Genomic DNA, 23,530 nt, shown 5'->3' with positions numbered 1-23,530 from the left:
CACTCACTATTCTGCTGGTGGTGGAGTCACTGTGTACACACATTACTTATCCTGTACTGCTCCGGAGTTACATCCTGTATTATACCCCAGAGCTGCACTCACTATTCTGCTGGTGGAGTCACTGTATACACACATTACTTATCCTGTACTGACCCTGAGTTACATCCTGTATTATATCCCAGAGCTGCACTCACTATTCTGCTGGTGGAGTCACTGTGTGCATACATTACTTATCCTGTACTGCTCCTGATTTACATCCTGTATTATACTCCAGAGCTGCACTCACTATTCTGCTGGTGGAGTCACTGTGTACATATATTACTTATCCTGTACTGCTCCTGAGTTACATCCTGTATTATACTGCAGAGCTGCACTCACTATTCTGCTGGTGCAGTCACTGTGTACATACATTACTTATCCTGTACTGTTACTGAGTTACATCCTGTATTATACCCCAGAGCTGCACTCACTATTCTGCTGCTGGAGTCACTGTGTACATACATTACTTATCCTGTACTTCTCCTGGGTTACATCCTGTATTATACCCCAGAGCTGCACTCACTATTCTGCTGGTGGAGTCACTGTATACATACATTACTTATCCTGTACTGATCCGGAGTTACATCCTGTATTATACTCCAGAGCTGCACTCACTATTCTGCTGGTGGAGTCACTGTATACATACATTACTTATCCTGTACTGATCCGGAGTTACATCCTGTATTATACCCCAGAGCTGCACTCACTATTCTGCTGGTGGAGTCACTGTGTACATACATTACTTATCCTGTACTGATCCTGAGTTACATCATGTATTATACTGCAGAGCTGCACTCACTATTCTGCTGGTGGAGTCACTGTGTACATACATTACTTATCCTGTACTGATCCTGAGTTATATCCTGTATTATACTCCAGAGCTGCACTCACTATTCTGCTGGTGGAGTCACTGTGTACATACATTACTTATCCTGTACTAACCCTGAGTTACATCCTGTATTATACTGCAGAGCTGCACTCACTATTCTGCTGGTGGAGTCACTGTATACATACATTACTTATCCTGTACTGCTCCTGAGTTACATCCTGTATTATACTGCAGAGCTGCACTCACTATTCTGCTGGTGGAGTCACTGTGTACATACATTACTTATCCTGTACTGATCCTGAGTTACATCCTGTATTATACTCCAGAGCTGCACTCACTATTCTGCTGGTGGAGTCACTGTGTACATACATTACTTATCCTGTACTAACCCTGAGTTACATCCTGTATTATACTGCAGAGCTGCACTCACTATTCTGCTGGTGGAGTCACTGTATACATACATTACTTATCCTGTACTGCTCCTGAGTTACATCCTGTATTATACTGCAGAGCTGCACTCACTATTCTGCTGGTGGAGTCACTGTGTACATACATTACTTATCCTGTACTGATCCTGAGTTACATGCTGTATTATACTCCAGAGCTGCACTCACTATTCTGCTGGTGGAGTCACTGTGTACATACATTACTTATCCTGTACTGATCCTGAGTTACATCCTGTATTATACCCCAGAGCTGCACTCACTATTCTGCTGGTAGTCACTGTGTACATACATTACTTATCCTGTACTGATCCTGAGTTACATCCTGTATTATACCCCAGAGCTGCACTCACTATTCTGCTGGTGGAGTCACTGTGTACATACATTACTTATCCTGTACTGATCCTGAGTTACATCCTGTATTATACCCCAGAGATGCACTCACTATTCTGCTGGTGGAGTCACTGTGTACATACATTACTTATCCTGTACTGATCCTGAGTTACATGCTGTATTATACTCCAGAGCTGCACTCACTATTCTGCTGGTGGAGTCACTGTGTACATACATTACTTATCCTGTACTGCTCCTGAGTTCCATCCTGTATTATACTCCAGAGCTGCACTCACTATTCTGCTGGTGGGGTCACTGTGTACATACATTACTTATCCTGTACTGCTCCTGAGTTACATCCTGTATTATACTGCAGAGCTGCACTCACTATTCTGCTGGTGGAGTCACTGTGTACATACATTAATTATCCTGTACTGACCCTGAGTTACATCCTGTATTATACCCCAGAGCTGCACTCACTATTCTGCTGGTGCAGTCACCGTGTACATACATTACTTATCCTGTACTGATCCTGAGTTACATCCTGTATTATACCCCAGAGCTGCACTCACTATTCTGCTGGTAGTCACTGTGTACATACATTACTTATCCTGTACTGATCCTGAGTTACATCCTGTATTATACCCCAGAGCTGCACTCACTATTCTGCTGGTGGAGTCACTGTGTACATACATTACTTATCCTGTACTGATCCTGAGTTACATCCTGTATTATACCCCAGAGATGCACTCACTATTCTGCTGGTGGAGTCACTGTGTACATACATTACTTATCCTGTACTGATCCTGAGTTACATGCTGTATTATACTCCAGAGCTGCACTCACTATTCTGCTGGTGGAGTCACTGTGTACATACATTACTTATCCTGTACTGCTCCTGAGTTCCATCCTGTATTATACTCCAGAGCTGCACTCACTATTCTGCTGGTGGGGTCACTGTGTACATACATTACTTATCCTGTACTGCTCCTGAGTTACATCCTGTATTATACTGCAGAGCTGCACTCACTATTCTGCTGGTGGAGTCACTGTGTACATACATTAATTATCCTGTACTGATCCTGAGTTACATCCTGTATTATACTGCAGAGCTGCACTCACTATTCTGCTGGTGTAGTCACTGTGTACATATATTACTTATCCTGTACTAACCCTGAGTTACATCCTGTATTATACTGCAGAGCTGCACTCACTATTCTGCTGGTGGAGTCACTGTGTACATTACTTATCCTGCACTGACCCTGAGTTATATCCTGTATTATACTCCAGAGCTGCACTCACTATTCTGCTGGTGGAGTCACTGTGTACATTACTTATCCTGTACTGCTCCTGAGTTACATCCTGTATTATACTCCAGAGCTGCACTCACTATTCTGCTGGTGGAGTCACTGTGTACATTACTTATCCTGTACTGCTCCTGAGTTACATCCTGTATTATACTCCAGAGCTGCACTCACTATTCTGCTGGTGGAGTCACTGTGTACATACATTACTTATCCTGTACTGCTCCTGAGTTACATCCTGTATTATACTCCAGAGCTGCACTCACTATTCTGCTGCTGGAGTCACTGTGTACATACATTACTTATCCTGTACTGCTTCTGAGTTACATCCTGTATTATACTCCAGAGCTGCACTCACTGTTCTGCTTATGTATCAGCTGTGGTGCACGCGCGCCAATAGTGAGGTGACCTCTGATTCGGAGATTTCCACTGGTCTCATCAAACACTGCCGCGTGTTCAATCATCCATCAGTGTGACAGGTGAGATAGCACAACGCTCCGCTGCCCCCAGTGGTTGTATTTTCCATCACTTGTCTGCAGGTATTATTGACTGAAGCCGTAAAAACTGGTCAAAATGGTGACACTCTAGCTGCACTGTACGGCACTATGGAGATGCACAGTGCACTACTATAATGGGATTGTATTGTCCTACTGATATGGGCGCTGTATAACGCTACTGATATAACGCTACTGATATGGGCGCTGTATAACGCTACTGATATGGGCGCTGTATAACGCTACTGATATGGGCGCTGTATAACGCTACTGATATGGGCGCTGTATACCGCTACGGATATGGGCGCTGTATAACACTACTGCTATGGGCGCTGTATAACGCTACTGATATGGGCGCTGTATAACACTACTGCTATGGGCGCTGTATAACACTACTGATATGGGCGCTGTATAACACTACTGATATGGGCGCTGTATAACACTACTGATATGGGCGCTGTATAACACTACTGATATGGGCGCTGTATAACACTACTGATATGGGCGCTGTATAACACTACTGATATGGGCGCTGTATAACGCTACTGATATGGGCGCTGTATAACACTACTGATATGGGCGCTGTATAACACTACTGCTATGGGCGCTGTATAACACTACTGCTATGGGCGCTGTATAACGCTACTGATATGGACGCTGTATAACACTACTGCTATGGGCGCTGTATAACGCTACTGATATGGGCGCTGTATAACGCTACTGCTATGGGCGCTGTATAACACTACTGCTATGGGCGCTGTATAACACTACTGCTATGGGCGCTGTATAACACTACTGCTATGGGCGCTGTATAACACTACTGCTATGGGCGCTGTATAACGCTACTGATATGGGCGCTGTATAACACTACTGCTATGGGCGTTGTATAACGCTACTGCTATGGGCGTTGTATAACGCTACTGCTATGGGCGCTGTATAACGCTACTGATATGGGCGCTGTATAACACTACTGATATGGGCGCTGTATAACGCTACTGATATGGGCGCTGTATAACACTACTGATATGGGCGCTGTATAACGCTACTGATATGGGCGCTGTATAACACTACTGATATGGGCGCTGTATAACGCTACTGCTATGGGCGCTGTATAACGCTACTGCTATGGGCGCTGTATAACACTACTGATATGGGCGCTGTATAACGCTACTGATATGGGCGCTGTATAACGCTACTGATATGGGCGCTGTATAACGCTACTGATATGGGCGCTGTATAACGTCTTGGTAGTGATATGGGCACTATATACCACCACGGATATAGGCGCTCTATGGCATTTTTAATCCGGGCACTATGCGGTGCTAGTAATATAGGACCGGTATTGTACTACTGGTATGGCCACAGGATAGCATTATTGGACTTGTACTGCCCTTGAGTCGTCCAGTTATTTATGCTGTCTGACAACCAATATGGCCGTCACCCCACCCGGCATTACGATTTTTTCCAAAGTGCTAATAGGACCATAAATAGGCGGGACTTATGACAATTTGCATAAAAACATCCTTCTTTGGGTCCAAAACAGCGCAGGGGGGCCTAACTCTGGATAGCTTTCTGATGTTGGGGCATTATAGCTCCCTCGGGCTTATTGCCCAGATTTATTCCTGACTAGGTAGAGCCGCACCTAAAAGACTCATCACTTATTATAGAAAAGATGGTGGCAGCCCGAGTCGTAACGGCAGCCATATTGGTTGTCACAGCGTTTTCGGAAATAGGTTTTAAATAAATATCTATCTGAAACAAAACTCCTTGCATCAGTGGGGAGGCAGAGCAGCCAGTGGCAAGCACAAACCAAGTGATCGGAGTGATTTTTAGTAAGGGGGCGGAGCTATGACGACTTCCTTTTTATTCTATAGGTCCATTTAGATGGCCTGATATGAGCTGTGCGACGAGCACCGATCAGCGAGATCGGCGCTCGTTAGTCTGGCCTTCACAAAGGCCGGTTCACCCCGTACGAGAGACAACCCATCGTTTCATTAACCACATTGTGTCTGCTTGTTCATCAGGTGATCGCCATGACCCAATGATAGAGCAAGGGACGTTCTTACGAGTGATCATCGTGGCATGTAAAGGAGCCTTGAGGGCCACCGTCAAAAATGGTTAACAAAGTGTCCTTCTATAACCAACACTGCTCTGTGGAGCTGCCAAAATGTGCCTCATCAGTAGGGATTGTGTACACAGGAGGAGCCAAAGGAACTTGCATTTGTCCCCGGAGCCCCAGATTCGGGTCTCTATAGCAGCTCCCAGGAGCGATTCTGATACTAACATCATATTAGGGAGTTGGTACTTAAGCAACCCCCTACTCTTTCCTGCAGAGAACCCACAAAGTGGAGTCGCACTTAAAGATCTTATCGTCTTAAGGAATTGTATAACCGCCATACGGGGGAGGGGCCGTGCTTTATGTACTTGGGTGTTCTCCAAAAACGAGTTACAACCAACCCAAACAGCAATTAAGTTATAAATTAGCAGAGGAACATAATAAATAGTAAAAAGTTATTAAAGCGAAATGTACTAATTGCAGCGAAGGAAAATTAACGGCTGCAAAATCAACATTTTAATTTCTGGGAAGTGCGTTCCGTCGGCGACACCAACACTTTTTGGATCAGGGTGTAACGTAACTGCAGCAGAAACAAATTACTAATCCGACGAGGGGTCAAATCAGACGTTAAATCTAATTACAGCAAGATGTGGCTCCTCGTATGTCTGCCTCCTACACGCGGCAATTATAGAATCTGCAAGAAACATACATTATCGCCTTATAAAATGCTCAATCTGGGGCTGCGCTTCCGCAAATCCTTTCAAATTGGGTCAATGTAATCACTAAAAATAACCCCCGCGCGGCGGTACACCGCAGACGGATGGTCGGAATTTCGGAATTACAATTTTATTATTTAGTTGGACATTTTGCTCAGATATGAAGCTCAAAAGTTCCCAGAAAGTGATTTGTCTCCTTGTCATGTAAATCTGCTCTGCATGCACTTTACTTCCTGCACAGACGTTAATTAGACCAGGCAGAGCTGCAGTGTAAAGCATGGGGAAGGCAGGGAGGAGCAGAGACAGATTTCAGGCTACCTGCTACAAGGTGTTGTCCCTTACTTACTGCAATCATTTTAGCCACGAAGCTCTCCGGACCGGTATATTCCGTCGGGTCCTTCACTTTCACCAGGACAATAAAGTACAAGTAATGCCACATGCAATGCTCTGACAAGATGTGCTCCTCGAAGGACACCGTCTTATTGTCAAACTTGTCTCTCTCCAGACCTGCAACAACAAAATAAATAAATAAATGAGGCGAGGAGAAAGGGAGAGAAAAGCGGAGGAGGAGGTACAGAGAGAGCGGGGGAGGGGTGGAGAAAAATAGGGGTGGGGCAGAAAAAGAATGGAAGGTAGAGTGGGAGGAGAAAAAAGAGGAGAGAGAGTAAATGGGGAGAGTATGGGGGTAGAGGGTGAACAGAAGAAAGAGTAAGAGGGACAGAGAAGGATCAAAAGAGGAAAAGAGATGATGGAGAAAGGGGAGGATAGAGAAGGAGGGATGGAGGGAAAGGGCTAGAAGATAAAGAAAGGGGACGAGATAGGGAAGAGAGGAGGGGAAAGGAACAGAAGAGGTTAAAAAGAGGAGAGAAGAGAAAGGGGAGGAGATACAAAGAGAAAAGAAGCAATAGAGAGAAAAAGGAGGGGAGGAGAGGACACAGGGCAAGAAAAGAAAGGTCAGAGGAAAAGGGAGGAGATATGAAGAAAAAGGGGAGGTGATAGGAAAAGTTAGAGGAGGAGATGAAAAAAGAAAGAAGACTGGATAGAGAAAGGGAACGATAGAGGCGGAGAAAAGAAATGAGATGCAAAGAGAAAGAAGATGAAAGGAAAGAGGATGAGAGAAGTCAAGGGGGAGGAAATGGAGAGAGAAAGGGGAGGAGCTATAAAAAGAAAAGAGGAGGAGGGGAGAAAACAAAGCATGTGACAAAACAGAGGAGATAGAGAAAGAGGAAGAGGAGAAGAGAACAAGAAGAGAAAAGAGGTGAGCAAAGAGAAGAAGAGATGGAGAGAAAGGAGGGAGGATAAAGAAAGAGGAGGAGAGTGATAAAGAGGGGAGAGAGAATGAGAAATGGGAAGAGTTTACAGAGAAAAGGAAAAAAGAGAGAGATAAGAGATAGAGAGCGGAGAAGAGGAGTATTTCCAGAAAGGGAGGAAGAAAAGAGAGAGATGAGAGAGGAGAAGAGTAGATTAGAAAGGGAAGAAGTTATAGAAAAGCGGTGAGAAGTGGGACAGTCATGGGGGGGGGGGGGGGTCTTACATCACAGTCTGATGTAAAGAGGCTGATGGGATGATTCATAGATGTGATTCACAGGCTTCTATATTGAGAACTTAATGTATTTATATGGGAATATAAGCAGATAATTGCAGGTGGTGATTTACTGCAGATAACACATGACTGGTGGGGGAAGCTTACAAGGTCCAAGCTTCACCTTCACATGTAACAGTGTCAATAATGAGCAGAGCTAGGTGACCCAGGGGCACGTGCCCATATCTAGGTGGCATAGGTATCGAACCTAGACTGTGCTGCTACTACTACTTCTGGGTACTCACCACAGATGAAGCACGTGGTCTTCAGGATCTCCTCCTTCTTCTGTTTCTCACTCCTTAGATCGGCAAATGTATCAATGATGACACCAAAGATGAGATTGAGGACAATAATGATGACAATGAAGTAGAAGAGAAGATCGTACACGACCCTGGCAGCGAAGAGAGGCTCCTGGAGGAGAGGGGTAAAGGAGATGTGTGTGTACAGGATGAGGGTCAATAACCATGGCAGAGAATCACAACATGGTAACACGACTTCCATTGATTGGCCCAAATGTTGGTCATGACTGAGAATAAACTCATAAGAAGTGATTGAGGAATCTTCAACTACAATACAATCATATTCATCACACATAACTCTTTTTTTTTTAAATTGACCCTCCAAATTTAAGGGGTCCTCGTCCCCAGGAAATGGCCAGACATCATAGCTTGGGTTACACATATCCAGTGGCTTGATGACCAAAGCCAGACTTACATCCTGTGAAGGCTTCCGGAGAATGTCTCCTACACCTCCCCCGTTCCTTAGACCTTGGTTCAGGACTGTTACGATGCACATCAGCAGCGTGTCGCAGGTCCGTTCGGTACTGTTTTCATTTGTGCCCCCATCTGTAATGACCACAAGATAGCAAAGGTCAAGAAACCTAATATACAAGCAGTAAAACACGGGTGGCTAGGAGGAGGTTGGTGGGACACTAAAGTCCCACAGACGTATGCTGCCCCAGCTATGCGTATCTAGTTCAATCCATCCTGCAGCCACCACTAGAGGGAGCGTTGGAGTTTACTGCATACAGTGTATACATTGAACTGAATAATAACCAAATATATAGTGAGCTCCCCCTAGTGGTGGCTGCAGGAAGACAAAACTTTATCATGTAACTTTCTGCAGCAGATGTGGAGCTTTTTATTTGAAGAAAGGAGCCCGGACTGCTATACAGATCTATTATAAAGCTATAAAGCGCAGAAGGTTGGACCTAAAAGAGGGCCATTCACTCAGGTTCAGGCTACACAACTACTTAGGACACATCTTAAGAGTTGTTTGAGTCAATAGATCCATGTCCGTGGCTTCAGAGCCCCCTATAAATATGGCTATTTATAAGGAATACGTGAATGTGCTGGACGTGCGCCCGAGGAGAGGTTCCGTGCAGGGACGTTCAGCCTACACAGGGATAAATATAAAATCTATTGAGCCAGATGACTTTCACTTCTATTAATAAGTAAGGGGTAGAAGTATCGTCTCTCTGCTGCAGAAGCCGCTCTGGCGGCATAAACATATGTGTTTACTCAGCGAATGAAGGAGGGGGGGTTGTGGGGGGCGCGGAGGAAACGACACAAAATCTGCTCATGGGGTTTACTGCTAAGTAGAAAGTCACATGGATATGATAGAAAATGTGTGCAAGGAACAAATACACTGCACGGATATACCTGCCAAATATCTATCCCATATCCATCCATCTCATATCTATCTCCTATCTATCTATCCATCCATCCATCCATCCATCCATCCATCTATCTCCTATCTATCTATCCATCTCCTATCTATCTATCCATCTCCTATCCATCTCCTATCCATCTCCTATCCATCTCCTATCCATCTCCTATCCATCTCCTATCCATCTCCTATCCATCTCCTATCCATCTCCTATCCATCTCCTATCCATCTCCTATCTATCTCCTATCCATCTATCTATCCATCTATCTATCCATCTTCTATCTATCTAATGTCTATCTATTTATCTCCTATCTATCTATCTATATATCTCCTATCTCCTATCTATCTCCTATCTATCTCCTATCTCTCTCCTATCTCTCTCCTATCTCTCTCCTATCTATCTATCTATATATCTCCTATCTATCTATCTATCTATCTATCTATCTATCTATCCATCGATCTATCTCCTATCTGTCTCCTATCTATCTCCTATCTCTCTCCTATCTCTCTCCTATCTCTCTCCTATCTCTCTCCTATCTCTCTCCTATCTATCTCCTATCTATCTCCTATCTATCTATCTATCTATCTATCTATCCATCGATCTATCTCCTATCCATCTATCTATCCATCGATCTATCTCCTATCCATCTATCTATCTCATATCTATCTCCTATCCATCTATCTATCTCCTATCTATCTATGTATCTCCTATCTATCTCCTATCTATCTATCTCCTATCTATCTCCTATCTATCTATCTCCTATCTATCTCCTATCTATCTATCCATCTATCTCATATCTATCTCCTATCTATCTATGTATCTCATATCTATCTCCTATCTATCTATCCATCTCCTATCTATCCATCTCCTATCTATCCATCTCCTATCTATCCATCTCCTATCTATCTATCTATCTCCTATCTATCTATCTCCTATCTATCTCCTATCTATCTATCTCCTACCTATCTATCTCCTATCTATCCATCTCCTATCTATCCATCTCCTATCTATCCATCTCCTATCTATCCATCTCCTATCTATCCATCTCCTATCTATCCATCTCCTATCTATCCATCTCCTATCTATCCATCTCCTATCTATCCATCTCCTATCTATCCATCTCCTATCTATCCATCTCCTATCTATCCATCTCCTATCTATCCATCTCCTATCTATCCATCTCCTATCTATCTATCTCCTATCTATCTATCTATCTATCTATCTATCTATCTATCTATCTATCTATCCCCTATCTATCCCCTATCTATCTATCTATCTATCTATCTATCTATCTATCTATCTCCTATCTATCCCCTATCTATCTATCTCCTATCTATCTATCTATCTCCTATCTATCTATCTCCTACCTATCTATCTCATATCTATCTATCTCCTATCTATCTCTCTCCTATCTATCCCTCTCCTATCTATCCATCTCCTATCTATCCCTCTCCTATCTATCCATCTCCTATCTATCCATCTCCTACCTATCTATCTCCTATCTCTCTATCTCCTATCTATCCATCTCCTATCTATCCATCTCCTATCTATCTCTCTCCTATCTATCCCTCTCCTATCTATCCATCTCCTATCTATCCATCTCCTATCTATCCATCTCCTATCTATCCATCTCCTATCTATCCATCTCCTATCTATCTCCTATCTATCTATCTCCTACCTATATGTCTATCTGTCGCCTGTGTGTCTGTCGCCTGTGTGTCTGTCGCCTGTGTGTCTGTCGCCTGTGTGTCTGTCGCCTGTGTGTCTGTCGCCTGTGTGTCTGTCGCCTGTGTGTCTGTCGCCTGTGTGTCTGTCGCCTGTGTGTCTGTCGCCTGTGTGTCTGTCGCCTGTGTGTCTGTCGCCTGTGTGTCTGTCGCCTGTGTGTCTGTCGCCTGTGTCTGTCTCCTATGTGTCTCCTATCTATCTATCTATCATCCATCTCCTATCTATCTATCCTTCCTATCTATCTATCTCCTATCTATCTATCCTTCCTATCTATCTATCTCCTATCTATCTATCCTTCCTATCTATCTCCTATCTATCTGTCTCCTATCTATCTGTCTCCTATCTATCTGTCTCCTATCTATCTGTCTCCTATCTATCTATCTATCTCCTATCTATCTCATATCTATCTCTCTACCTCCTATCTATCTCCTATCTATCTATCTCCTATCTATCTCCTATCTATCTATCTCCTATCTATCTCCTATCTATCTATCTCCTATCTATCTGTCTCCTATCTATCTGTCTCCTATCTATCTGTCTCCTATCTATCTGTCTCCTATCTATCTATCTCCTATCTGTCTATCTCCTATCTGTCTATCTCCTATCTGTCTATCTCCTATCTGTCTATCTCCTATCTGTCTATCTCCTATCTGTCTATCTCCTATCTGTCTCCTATCTATCTCCTATCTATCTCCTATCTATCTCCTATCTATCTCCTATCTATCTATCTCCTATCTATCTCCTATCTATCTCCTATCTAGCTATCTCCTATCTATCTCCTATCTAGCTATCTCCTATCTATCTCCTATCTAGCTATCTCCTATCTATCTCCTATCTATCTCCTATCTGTCTATCTCCTATCTGCCTATCTGTCTATCTCCTATCTATCTCCTATCTATCTCCTATCTATCTCCTATCTATCTCCTATCTATCTCCTATCTATCTCCTATCTATCTCCTATCTATCTCCTATCTATCTCCTATCTATCTCCTATCTATCTCCTATCTATCTATCTATCTCCTATCTGTCTATCTCCTATCTGTCTATCTCCTATCTGTCTATCTCCTATCTGTCTATCTCCTATCTGTCTATCTCCTATCTGTCTATCTCCTATCTGTCTATCTCCTATCTGTCTATCTATCTATCTGTCTATCTATCTATCTGTCTATCTATCTATCTATCTGTCTATCTATCTATCTGTCTATCTATCTATCTGTCTATCTCCTATCTGTCTATCTCCTATCTGTCTATCTCCTATCTGTCTATCTCCTATCTGTCTATCTCCTATCTGTCTATCTCCTATCTATCTATCTCCTATCTATCTATCCCCTATCTATCTATCCCCTATCTATCTCTCTCCTATCTATCTATCTCCTATCTATCTATCTCCTATCTCCTATCTATCTCCTATCTCTCTATCTCCTATCTATCTATCTCCTATCTATCTATCTCCTATCTATCTATCTATCTCCTATCTATCTATCTCCTATCTATCTATCTATCTCCTATCTATCTATCTCCTATCTATCTATCTATCTATCTATCTCCTATCTATCTATCTATCTCCTATCTATCTATCTATCTCCTATCTATCTATCTATCTCCTATCTATCTCCTATCTATCTATCTATCTCCTATCTATCTATCTATCTATCTCCTATCTATCTATCTATCTATCTATCTATCTCCTATCTATCTCCTATCTATCTATCTCCTATCTATCTATCTATCTATCTATCTATCTCCTATCTATCTATCTATCTATCTATCTATCTCCTATCTATCTATCTATCTATCTATCTATCTCCTATCTATCTATCTCCTATCTATCTATCTATCTATCTCCTATCTATCTATCTCCTATCTATCTATCTCCTATCTATCTATCTCCTATCTATCTATCTCCTATCTATCTATCTCCTATCTATCTATCTATCTATCTATCTATCTATCTATCTATCTCCTATCTATCTATCTCCTATCTATCTATCTATCTCCTATCTGTCTATCTCCTATCTATCTCCTATCTATCTCCTATCTATCTCCTATCTATCTCCTATCTATCTCCTATCTATCTCCTATCTATCTATCTCCTATCTATCTCCTATCTAGCTATCTCCTATCTATCTCCTATCTAGCTATCTCCTATCTATCTCCTATCTATCTCCTATCTGTCTATCTCCTATCTGTCTATCTCCTATCTGTCTATCTCCTATCTGTCTATCTCCTATCTGTCTATCTCCTATCTGTCTATCTCCTATCTGTCTATCTCCTATCTGTCTATCTATCTGTCTATCTATCTATCTGTCTATCTATCTATCTGTCTATCTATCTATCTGTCTATCTATCTATCTATCTATCTGTCTATCTATCTATCTATCTGTCTATCTATCTATCTGTCTATCTCCTATCTGTCTATCTCCTATCTGTCTATCTCCTATCTGTCTATCTCCTATCTGTCTATCTCCTATCTGTCTATCTCCTATCTGTCTATCTCCTATCTGTCTATCTCCTATCTGTCTATCTCCTATCTGTCTATCTATCTGTCTATCTATCTATCTGTCTATCTATCTATCTGTCTATCTATCTATCTATCTATCTGTCTATCTATCTATCTATCTGTCTATCTATCTATCTGTCTATCTCCTATCTGTCTATCTCCTATCTGTCTATCTCCTATCTGTCTATCTCCTATCTGTCTATCTCCTATCTGTCTATCTCCTATCTATCTATCTCCTATCTATCTATCCCCTATCTATCTATCCCCTATCTATCTCTCTCCTATCTATCTATCTCCTATCTATCTATCTCCTATCTATCTATCTCCTATCTATCTATCTCCTATCTATCTATCTATCTATCTATCTCCTATCTATCTATCTATCTATCTATCTCCTATCTATCTATCTATCTCCTATCTATCTATCTATCTCCTATCTATCTATCTATCTCCTATCTATCTCCTATCTATCTATCTATCTCCTATCTATCTATCTATCTATCTCCTATCTATCTATCTATCTATCTATCTATCTATCTATCTCCTATCTATCTCCTATCTATCTATCTCCTATCTATCTATCTATCTATCTATCTATCTATCTATCTCCTATCTATCTATCTCCTATCTATCTATCTATCTATCTATCTATCTCCTATCTATCTATCTCCTATCTATCTATCTATCTATCTATCTATCTCCTATCTATCTATCTCCTATCTATCTATCTCCTATCTATCTATCTCCTATCTATCTATCTCCTATCTATCTATCTATCTATCTATCTATCTATCTATCTATCTATCTATCTCCTATCTATCTCCTATCTATCTATCTCCTATCTATCTATCTATCTCCTATCTGTCTATCTCCTATCTATCTCCTATCTATCTCCTATCTATCTCCTATCTATCTCCTATCTATCTCCTATCTATCTATCTCCTATCTAGCTCCTATCTAGCTATCTCCTATCTATCTCCTATCTAGCTATCTCCTATCTATCTCCTATCTATCTCCTATCTGTCTATCTCCTATCTGTCTATCTCCTATCTATCTATCTCCTATCTATCTCCTATCTATCTCCTATCTATCTCCTATCTATCTCCTATCTATCTCCTATCTATCTCCTATCTATCTCCTATCTATCTCCTATCTATCTCCTATCTATCTCCTATCTATCTATCTATCTATCTATCTCCTATCTGTCTATCTCCTATCTGTCTATCTCCTATCTGTCTATCTCCTATCTGTCTATCTCCTATCTGTCTATCTCCTATCTGTCTATCTCCTATCTGTCTATCTCCTATCTGTCTATCTCCTATCTGTCTATCTCCTATCTGTCTATCTCCTATCTGTCTATCTATCTATCTGTCTATCTATCTATCTGTCTATCTATCTATCTGTCTATCTATCTATCTGTCTATCTATCTATCTATCTATCTGTCTATCTATCTATCTGTCTATCTATCTATCTGTCTATCTCCTATCTATCTATCCCCTATCTATCTATCCCCTATCTATCTCTCTCCTATCTATCTATCTCCTATCTATCTATCTCCTATCTCCTATCTATCTCCTATCTCTCTATCTCCTATCTATCTATCTCCTATCTATCTATCTCCTATCTATCTATCTATCTCCTATCTATCTATCTCCTATCTATCTATCTATCTCCTATCTATCTATCGCCTATCTATCTATCTATCTATCTCCTATCTATCTATCTATCTCCTATCTATCTATCTATCTCCTATCTATCTATCTATCTCCTATCTATCTCCTATCTATCTATCTATCTCCTATCTATCTATCTATCTCCTATCTATCTATCTATCTATCTCCTATCTATCTCCTATCTATCTATCTCCTATCTATCTATCTATCTATCTATCTCCTATCTATCTATCTATCTATCTATCTATCTATCTATCTCCTATCTATCTATCTATCTATCTATCTCCTATCTATCTATCTCCTATCTATCTATCTATCTATCTATCTCCTATCTATCTCCTATCTATCTATCTCCTATCTATCTATCTCCTATCTATCTATCTCCTATCTATCTATCTATCTATCTATCTATCTATCTCCTATCTATCTCCTATCTATCTATCTCCTATCTATCTATCTATCTCCTATCTGTCTATCTCCTATCTATCTCCTATCTATCTCCTATCTATCTCCTATCTATCTATCTCCTATCTATCTCCTATCTAGCTATCTCCTATCTATCTCCTATCTAGCTATCTCCTATCTATCTCCTATCTATCTCCTATCTGTCTATCTCCTATCTGTCTATCTCCTATCTGTCTATCTCCTATCTATCTATCTCCTATCTATCTCCTATCTATCTCCTATCTATCTCCTATCTATCTATCTATCTCCTATCTATCTATCTATCTCCTATCTATCTCCTATCTATCTCCTATCTATCTCCTATCTATCTATCTCCTATCTATCTCCTATCTAGCTATCTCCTATCTATCTCCTATCTAGCTATCTCCTATCTATCTCCTATCTGTCTATCTCCTATCTGTCTATCTCCTATCTATCTATCTCCTATCTATCTCCTATCTATCTCCTATCTATCTCCTATCTATCTCCTATCTATCTCCTATCTATCTCCTATCTATCTCCTATCTATCTCCTATCTATCTCCTATCTATCTCCTATCTATCTATCTATCTATCTCCTATCTGTCTATCTCCTATCTGTCTATCTCCTATCTGTCTATCTCCTATCTGTCTATCTCCTATCTGTCTATCTCCTATCTGTCTATCTCCTATCTGTCTATCTCCTATCTGTCTATCTCCTATCTGTCTATCTCCTATCTGTCTATCTCCTATCTGTCTATCTCCTATCTGTCTATCTCCTATCTGTCTATCTCCTATCTGTCTATCTATCTATCTATCTATCTGTCTATCTATCTATCTGTCTATCTATCTATCTGTCTATCTCCTATCTATCTATCCCCTATCTATCTATCCCCTATCTATCTCTCTCCTATCTATCTATCTCCTATCTATCTATCTCCTATCTCCTATCTATCTCCTATCTCTCTATCTCCTATCTATCTATCTCCTATCTATCTATCTCCTATCTATCTATCTATCTCCTATCTATCTATCTCCTATCTATCTATCTATCTCCTATCTATCTATCTCCTATCTATCTATCTATCTATCTCCTATCTATCTATCTATCTCCTATCTATCTATCTATCTCCTATCTATCTATCTATCTCCTATCTATCTATCTATCTCCTATCTATCTCCTATCTATCTATCTATCTCCTATCTATCTATCTATCTATCTCCTATCTATCTATCTATCTATCTATCTATCTATCTATCTATCTATCTCCTATCTATCTCCTATCTATCTATCTATCTATCTATCTATCTCCTATCTATCTATCTATCTATCTATCTCCTATCTATCTATCTATCTATCTATCTCCTATCTATCTATCTCCTATCTATCTATCTATCTATCTATCTATCTCCTATCTATCTCCTATCTATCTATCTCCTATCTATCTATCTCCTATCTATCTATCTATCTATCTATCTCCTATCTATCTCCTATCTATCTATCTCCTATCTATCTATCTATCTCCTATCTGTCTATCTCCTATCTATCTCCTATCTATCTCCTATCTATCTCCTATCTATCTCCTATCTATCTCCTATCTATCTCCTATCTATCTCCTATCTATCTATCTCCTATCTATCTCCTATCTAGCTATCTCCTATCTATCTCCTATCTAGCTATCTCCTATCTATCTCCTATCTATCTCCTATCTGTCTATCTCCTATCTGTCTATCTCCTATCTGTCTATCTCCTATCTGTCTCTCTCCTATCTATCTATCTCCTATCTATCTCCTATCTATCTCCTATCTATCTCCTATCTATCTCCTATCTGTCTATCTCCTATCTGTCTATCTCCTATCTGTCTATCTCCTATCTGTCTATCTCCTATCTGTCTATCTCCTATCTGTCTATCTCCTATCTGTCTATCTCCTATCTGTCTATCTCCTATCTGTCTATCTCCTATCTGTCTATCTCCTATCTGTCTATCTCCTATCTGTCTATCTCCTATCTGTCTATCTCCTATCTGTCTATCTCCTATCTATCTATCCCCTATCTATCTCTCTCCTATCTATCTATCTCCTATCTATCTATCTCCTATCTCTCTATCTCCTATCTATCTATCTCCTATCTATCTATCTCCTATCTATCTATCTATCTCCTATCTATCTATCTCCTATCTATCTATCTATCTATCTATCTATCTCCTATCTATCTATCTATCTCCTATCTATCTATCTATCTCCTATCTATCTATCTATCTATCTATCTATCTATCTCCTATCTATCTATCTATCTCCTATCTATCTATCTATCTCCTATCTATCTATCTATCTCCTATCTATCTGTCTATCTCCTATCTATCTATCTATCTCCTATCTATCTCCTATCTATCTATCTATCTATCTATCTCCTATCTATCTATCTATCTCCTATCTATCTATCTATCTCCTATCTATCTATCTATCTATCTATCTATCTCCTATCTATCTCCTATCTATCTATCTATCTCCTATCTATCTATCTATCTCCTATCTATCTCCTATCTATCTATCTATCTCCTATCTATCTATCTATCTATCTATCTATCTATCTATCTATCTATCTCCTATCTATCTATCTCCTATCTATCTCCTATCTATCTATCTCCTATCTATCTATCTCCTATCTATCTATCTATCTATCTATCTATCTCCTATCTATCTATCTATCTATCTCCTATCTATCTATCTATCTCCTATCTATCTATCTCCTATCTATCTATCTATCTATCTATCTATCTATCTCCTATCTATCTATCTCCTATCTATCTATCTCCTATCTATCTATCTCCTATCTATCTATCTATCTATCTATCTCCTATCTATCTATCTATCTATCTATCTATCTATCTCCTATCTATCTCCTATCTATCTCCTATCTATCTCCTATCTATCTATCTCCTATCTATCTCCTATCTATCTATCTATCTCCTATCTATCTATCTCCTATCTATCTATCTATCTATCTCCTATCTATCTATCTATCTCCTATCTATCTATCTCCTATCTATCTATCTCCTATCTATCTCCTATCTATCTATCTATCTCCTATCTATCTCCTATCTATCTATCTCCTATCTATCTATCTATCTCCTATCTATGTCTATCTATCTATCTCCTATCTATCTCCTATCTATCTATCTCCTATCTATCTATCTATCTCCTAGCTATGTATCTAATTTCCATCTATCTATCTATCTATCTCATATGTATCTGTTTCCTATCTATGTATCTAATTTCCATCTATCTATCTTACTGTCAAATGATTATTCACCATCTTGGTTACATACTGTGTGGGCCTCTAACATGTCTCTTTCTTTCCAAGTGTTAAGGTAATAACACAGCGCCCCTAGAGGTCAGAATTAATGAAACCCCACATAATTACTTAGCCTCAACAAGTACAATATGCAGCCTTCTTCCTCATATCATAAAGAGATCTTCTAGTTCTAATTTTGCAGCTATAATTAAACTTTCCAGGATATTTTGCTCCTTTGAGAAATTATCTGGTATTGATCAACGTCTGATGTTTTGCACCAGTGTAAGCGGGAGAGAACAGAGCGGTGGAAGACGGCAGCACTGCGCAGCATGGTGGCTCATTACACCTTCCAACAGAGCACAATACATTTGGTACATGATGACAATATGTGGCATTATATCCTTACATAGGACTCTGTAATTAATGCACAGGAGCCCTAAAATGATGGTAATTATTTACTATTACAAATTAATAAATCTGTTAATTGTGCAGGATTATGTTGCTTAACATAGGGGGCAGTATTATAGTAGTTATATTCTAGTACATAGGGGGCAGTATTATAGTAGTTATATTCTTGTACATAGGAGGCAGTATTATAGTAGTTATATTCTTGTACATAGGGGGCAGTATTATAGTAGTTATATTCTTGTACATGGGGGGCAGTATTATAGTAGTTATATTCTTGTACATAGGGGGCAGTATTATAGTAGTTATATTCTAGTACATAGGGGGCAGTATTATAGTAGTTATATTCTTGTACATAGGAGGCAGTATTATAGTAGTTATATTCTTGTACATAAGGGGGCAGTATTATAGTAGTTATATTCTTGTACATAAGGGGGCAGTATTATAGTAGTTATATTCTTGTACATAGAAGCAGTATTATAGTAGTTATATTCTTGTACATAGGGGGCAGTATTATAGTAGTTATATTCTTGTACATAGGGGGCAGTATTATAGTAGTTATATTCTTGTACATAGGGGGCAGTATTATAGTAGTTATATTCTTGTACATAGGAGGCAGTATTATAGTAGTTATATTCTTGTACATAGGGGCAGTATTATAGTAGTTATATTCTAGTACATAGGGGGCAGTATTATAGTAGTTATATTCTTGTACATAGGGGGCAGTATTATAGTAGTTATATTCTTGTACATAGGGGGCAGTATTATAGTAGTTATATTCTTGTACATAGGAGCAGTATTATAGTAGTTATATTCTTGTACATAGGGGGCAGTATTATAGTAGTTATATTCTTGTACATAGGAGCAGTAATATAGTAGTTATATTCTTGTACATAGGGGGCAGTATTATAGTAGTTATATTCTTGTACATAGGGGCAGTATTATAGTAGTTATATTCTAGTACATAGGGGGCAGTATTATAGTAGTTATATTCTTGTACATAGGAGGCAGTATTATAGTAGTTATATTCTTGTACATAGGGGGCAGTATTATAGTAGTTATATTCTTGTACATAGGGGGCAGTATTATAGTAGTTTTATTCTTGTACATAGGAGGCAGTATTATAGTAGCTATATTCTTGTACATAGGAGGCAGTATTAGAGTAGTTATATTCTTGTACATAGGGGGCAGTATTATAGTAGTTATATTCTAGTACATAGGGGGCAGTATTATAGTAGTTATATTCTAGTACATAGGGGGCAGTATTATAGTAGTTATATTCTTGTACATAGGGAGCAGTATTCTAGTAGTTATATTCTTGTACATAGGGGCCAGTATTATAGTAGTTATATTCTTGTACATAGGGGCCAGTATTATAGTAGTTATATTCTTGTACATAGGGGGCAGTATTATAGTAGTTATATTCTTGTACATAGGAGCAGTATTATAGTAGTTATATTCTTGTACATAGGGGGCAGTATTATAGTAGTTATATTCTTGTACATAGGGGGCAGTATTATAGTAGTTATATTGTTGTACATAGGAGCAGTATTATAGTAGTTATATTCTTGTACATAGGGGGCAGTATAATAGTGGTTATATTCTTATACATAGGAGCAGTATTATAGTAGTTATATTCTTGTACATAGGGGAGCAGTATTATAGTAGTTATATTCTTGTACATAGGAGCAGTATTATAGTAGTTATATTCTTGTACATAGGAGCAGTATTATAGCAGTTATATTCTTGTACATAGGGGGCAGTATTATAGTAGTTATATTCTTGTACATAGGGGGCAGTATTATAGTAGTTATATTCTTATACATAGGAGCAGTTTTATAGTAGTTATATTCTTGTACATAGGGGCAGTATTATAGTAGTTATATTCTTGTACATAGGGGGCAGTATTATAGTAGTTATATTCTTGTACATAGGGGGCAGTATTATAGCAGTTATATTCTTGTACATAGGAGCAGTATTATAGTAGTTATATTCTTGTACATGGGAGGCAGTATTATAGCAGTTATATTCTTGTACATAGGAGCATTATTATAGTAGTTATATTCTTGTACATAGGGGCCAGTATTATAGTAGTTATATTCTTGTACATAGGGAGCAGTATTATAGTAGTTATATTCTTGTATATAGGGGGCAGTATTATAGTAGTTATATTCTTGTACATAGGGGGCAGTATTATAGTAGTTATATTCTTGTACATAGGAGCAGTATTATAGTAGTTATATTGTACATAGGGGGCAGTATTATAGTAGTTATATTCTTGTACATAGGAGCAGTATTATAGTAGTTATATTGTACATAGGGGGCAGTATTAGTTATATTCTTGTACATAGGAGGCAGTATTATAGTAGTTATATTCTTGTACATAGGGGGCAGTATTATAGTAGTTATATTCCTGTACATAGGGGGCAGTATTATAGTAGTTATATTCTTGTACATAGGGGGCAGTATTATAGTAGTTATATTCTTGTACATAGGGGGCAGTATTATAGTAGTTATATTCTTGTACATAGGGGGCAGTATTATAGTAGTTATATTCTTGTACATAGGGGGCAGTATTATAGTAGTTTTATTCTTGTACATAGGAGGCAGTATTATAGTAGTTATATTCTTGTACATAGGAGGCAGTATTAGAGTAGTTATATTCTTGTACATAGGGGGCAGTATTATAGTAGTTATATTCTAGTACATAGGGGGCAGTATTATAGTAGTTATATTCTAGTACATAGGGGGCAGTATTATAGTAGTTATATTCTTGTACATAGGGGCCAGTATTATAGTAGTTATATTCTTGTACATAGGGGCCAGTATTATAGTAGTTATATTCTTGTACATAGGGGGCAGTATTATAGTAGTTATATTCTTGTACATAGGAGGCAGTATTATAGTAGTTATATTCTTGTACATAGGAGCAGTATTATAGTAGTTATATTCTTGTACATAGGGGGCAGTATTATAGTAGTTATATTCTTGTACATAGGGGGCAGTATTATAGTAGTTATATTGTTGTACATAGGAGCAGTATTATAGTAGTTATATTCTTGTACATAGGGGGCAGTATAATAGTAGTTATATTCTTATACATAGGAGCAGTATTATAGTAGTTATATTCTTGTACATAGGAGCAGTATTATAGTAGTTATATTCTTGTACATAGCGGGCAGTATTATAGCAGTTATATTCTTGTACATAGGGGGCACTATTATACTAGTTATATTCTTGTACATAGGGGGCAGTATTATAGTAGTTATATTCTTATACATAGGAGCAGTATTATAGTAGTTATATTCTTGTACATAGGGGCAGTATTATAGTAGTTATATTCTTGTACATAGGGGGCAGTATTATAGTAGTTATATTCTTGTACATAGGGGGCAGTATTATAGCAGTTATATTCTTGTACATAGGAGCAGTATTATAGTAGTTATATTCTTGTACATGGGAGGCAGTATTATAGCAGTTATATTCTTGTACATAGGAGCATTATTATAGTAGTTATATTCTTGTACATAGGGGCCAGTATTATAGTAGTTATATTCTTGTACATAGGGAGCAGTATTATAGTAGTTATATTCTTGTATATAGGGGGCAGTATTATAGTAGTTATATTCTTGTACATAGGGGGCAGTATTATAGTAGTTATATTCTTGTACATAGGAGCAGTATTATAGTAGTTATATTGTACATAGGGGGCAGTATTATAGTAGTTATATTCTTGTACATAGGAGCAGTATTATAGTAGTTATATTGTACATAGGGGGCAGTATTAGTTATATTCTTGTACATAGGAGGCAGTATTATAGTAGTTATATTCTTGTACATAGGGGGCAGTATTATAGTAGTTATATTCTTGTACATAGGGGGCAGTATTATAGTAGTTATATTCTTGTACATAGGGGGCAGTATTATAGTATTTATATTCTTGTACATAGGGGGCAGTATTATAGTAGTTATATTCCTGTACATAGTGGCAGTATTATAGTAGTTATATTCTTGTACATAGGAGGCAGTATTATAGTAGTTATA

The 23,530-nt window shown here is 38.8% G+C and overlaps 1 protein-coding gene across 6 annotated transcripts in view; it reads right to left on the bottom strand.

Annotated features, from left to right (window-relative positions):
- ITPR2 (inositol 1,4,5-trisphosphate receptor type 2) overlaps positions 1-23,530 on the bottom strand; it is a 253,107-nt gene that overhangs the window by 5,366 nt on the left and 224,211 nt on the right. For all 6 annotated transcript variants that reach the window (XM_066590133.1, XM_066590137.1, XM_066590136.1 and 3 more), the window contains 3 exons: positions 8,511-8,641; positions 8,042-8,207; positions 6,561-6,721 (listed from right to left, as the gene is read on the bottom strand). In XM_066590133.1, coding sequence (XP_066446230.1) covers positions 6,561-6,721; positions 8,042-8,207; positions 8,511-8,641 — 458 coding nt within the window. The remainder of the gene's footprint in view (positions 1-6,560; positions 6,722-8,041; positions 8,208-8,510; positions 8,642-23,530) is intronic.

Source organism: Eleutherodactylus coqui, chromosome 2, assembly GCF_035609145.1.
Source record: "Eleutherodactylus coqui strain aEleCoq1 chromosome 2, aEleCoq1.hap1, whole genome shotgun sequence".
Classification (NCBI taxonomy): domain Eukaryota; kingdom Metazoa; phylum Chordata; class Amphibia; order Anura; family Eleutherodactylidae; genus Eleutherodactylus; species Eleutherodactylus coqui.
This window is presented reverse-complemented; position numbering and strand designations above follow the sequence as displayed.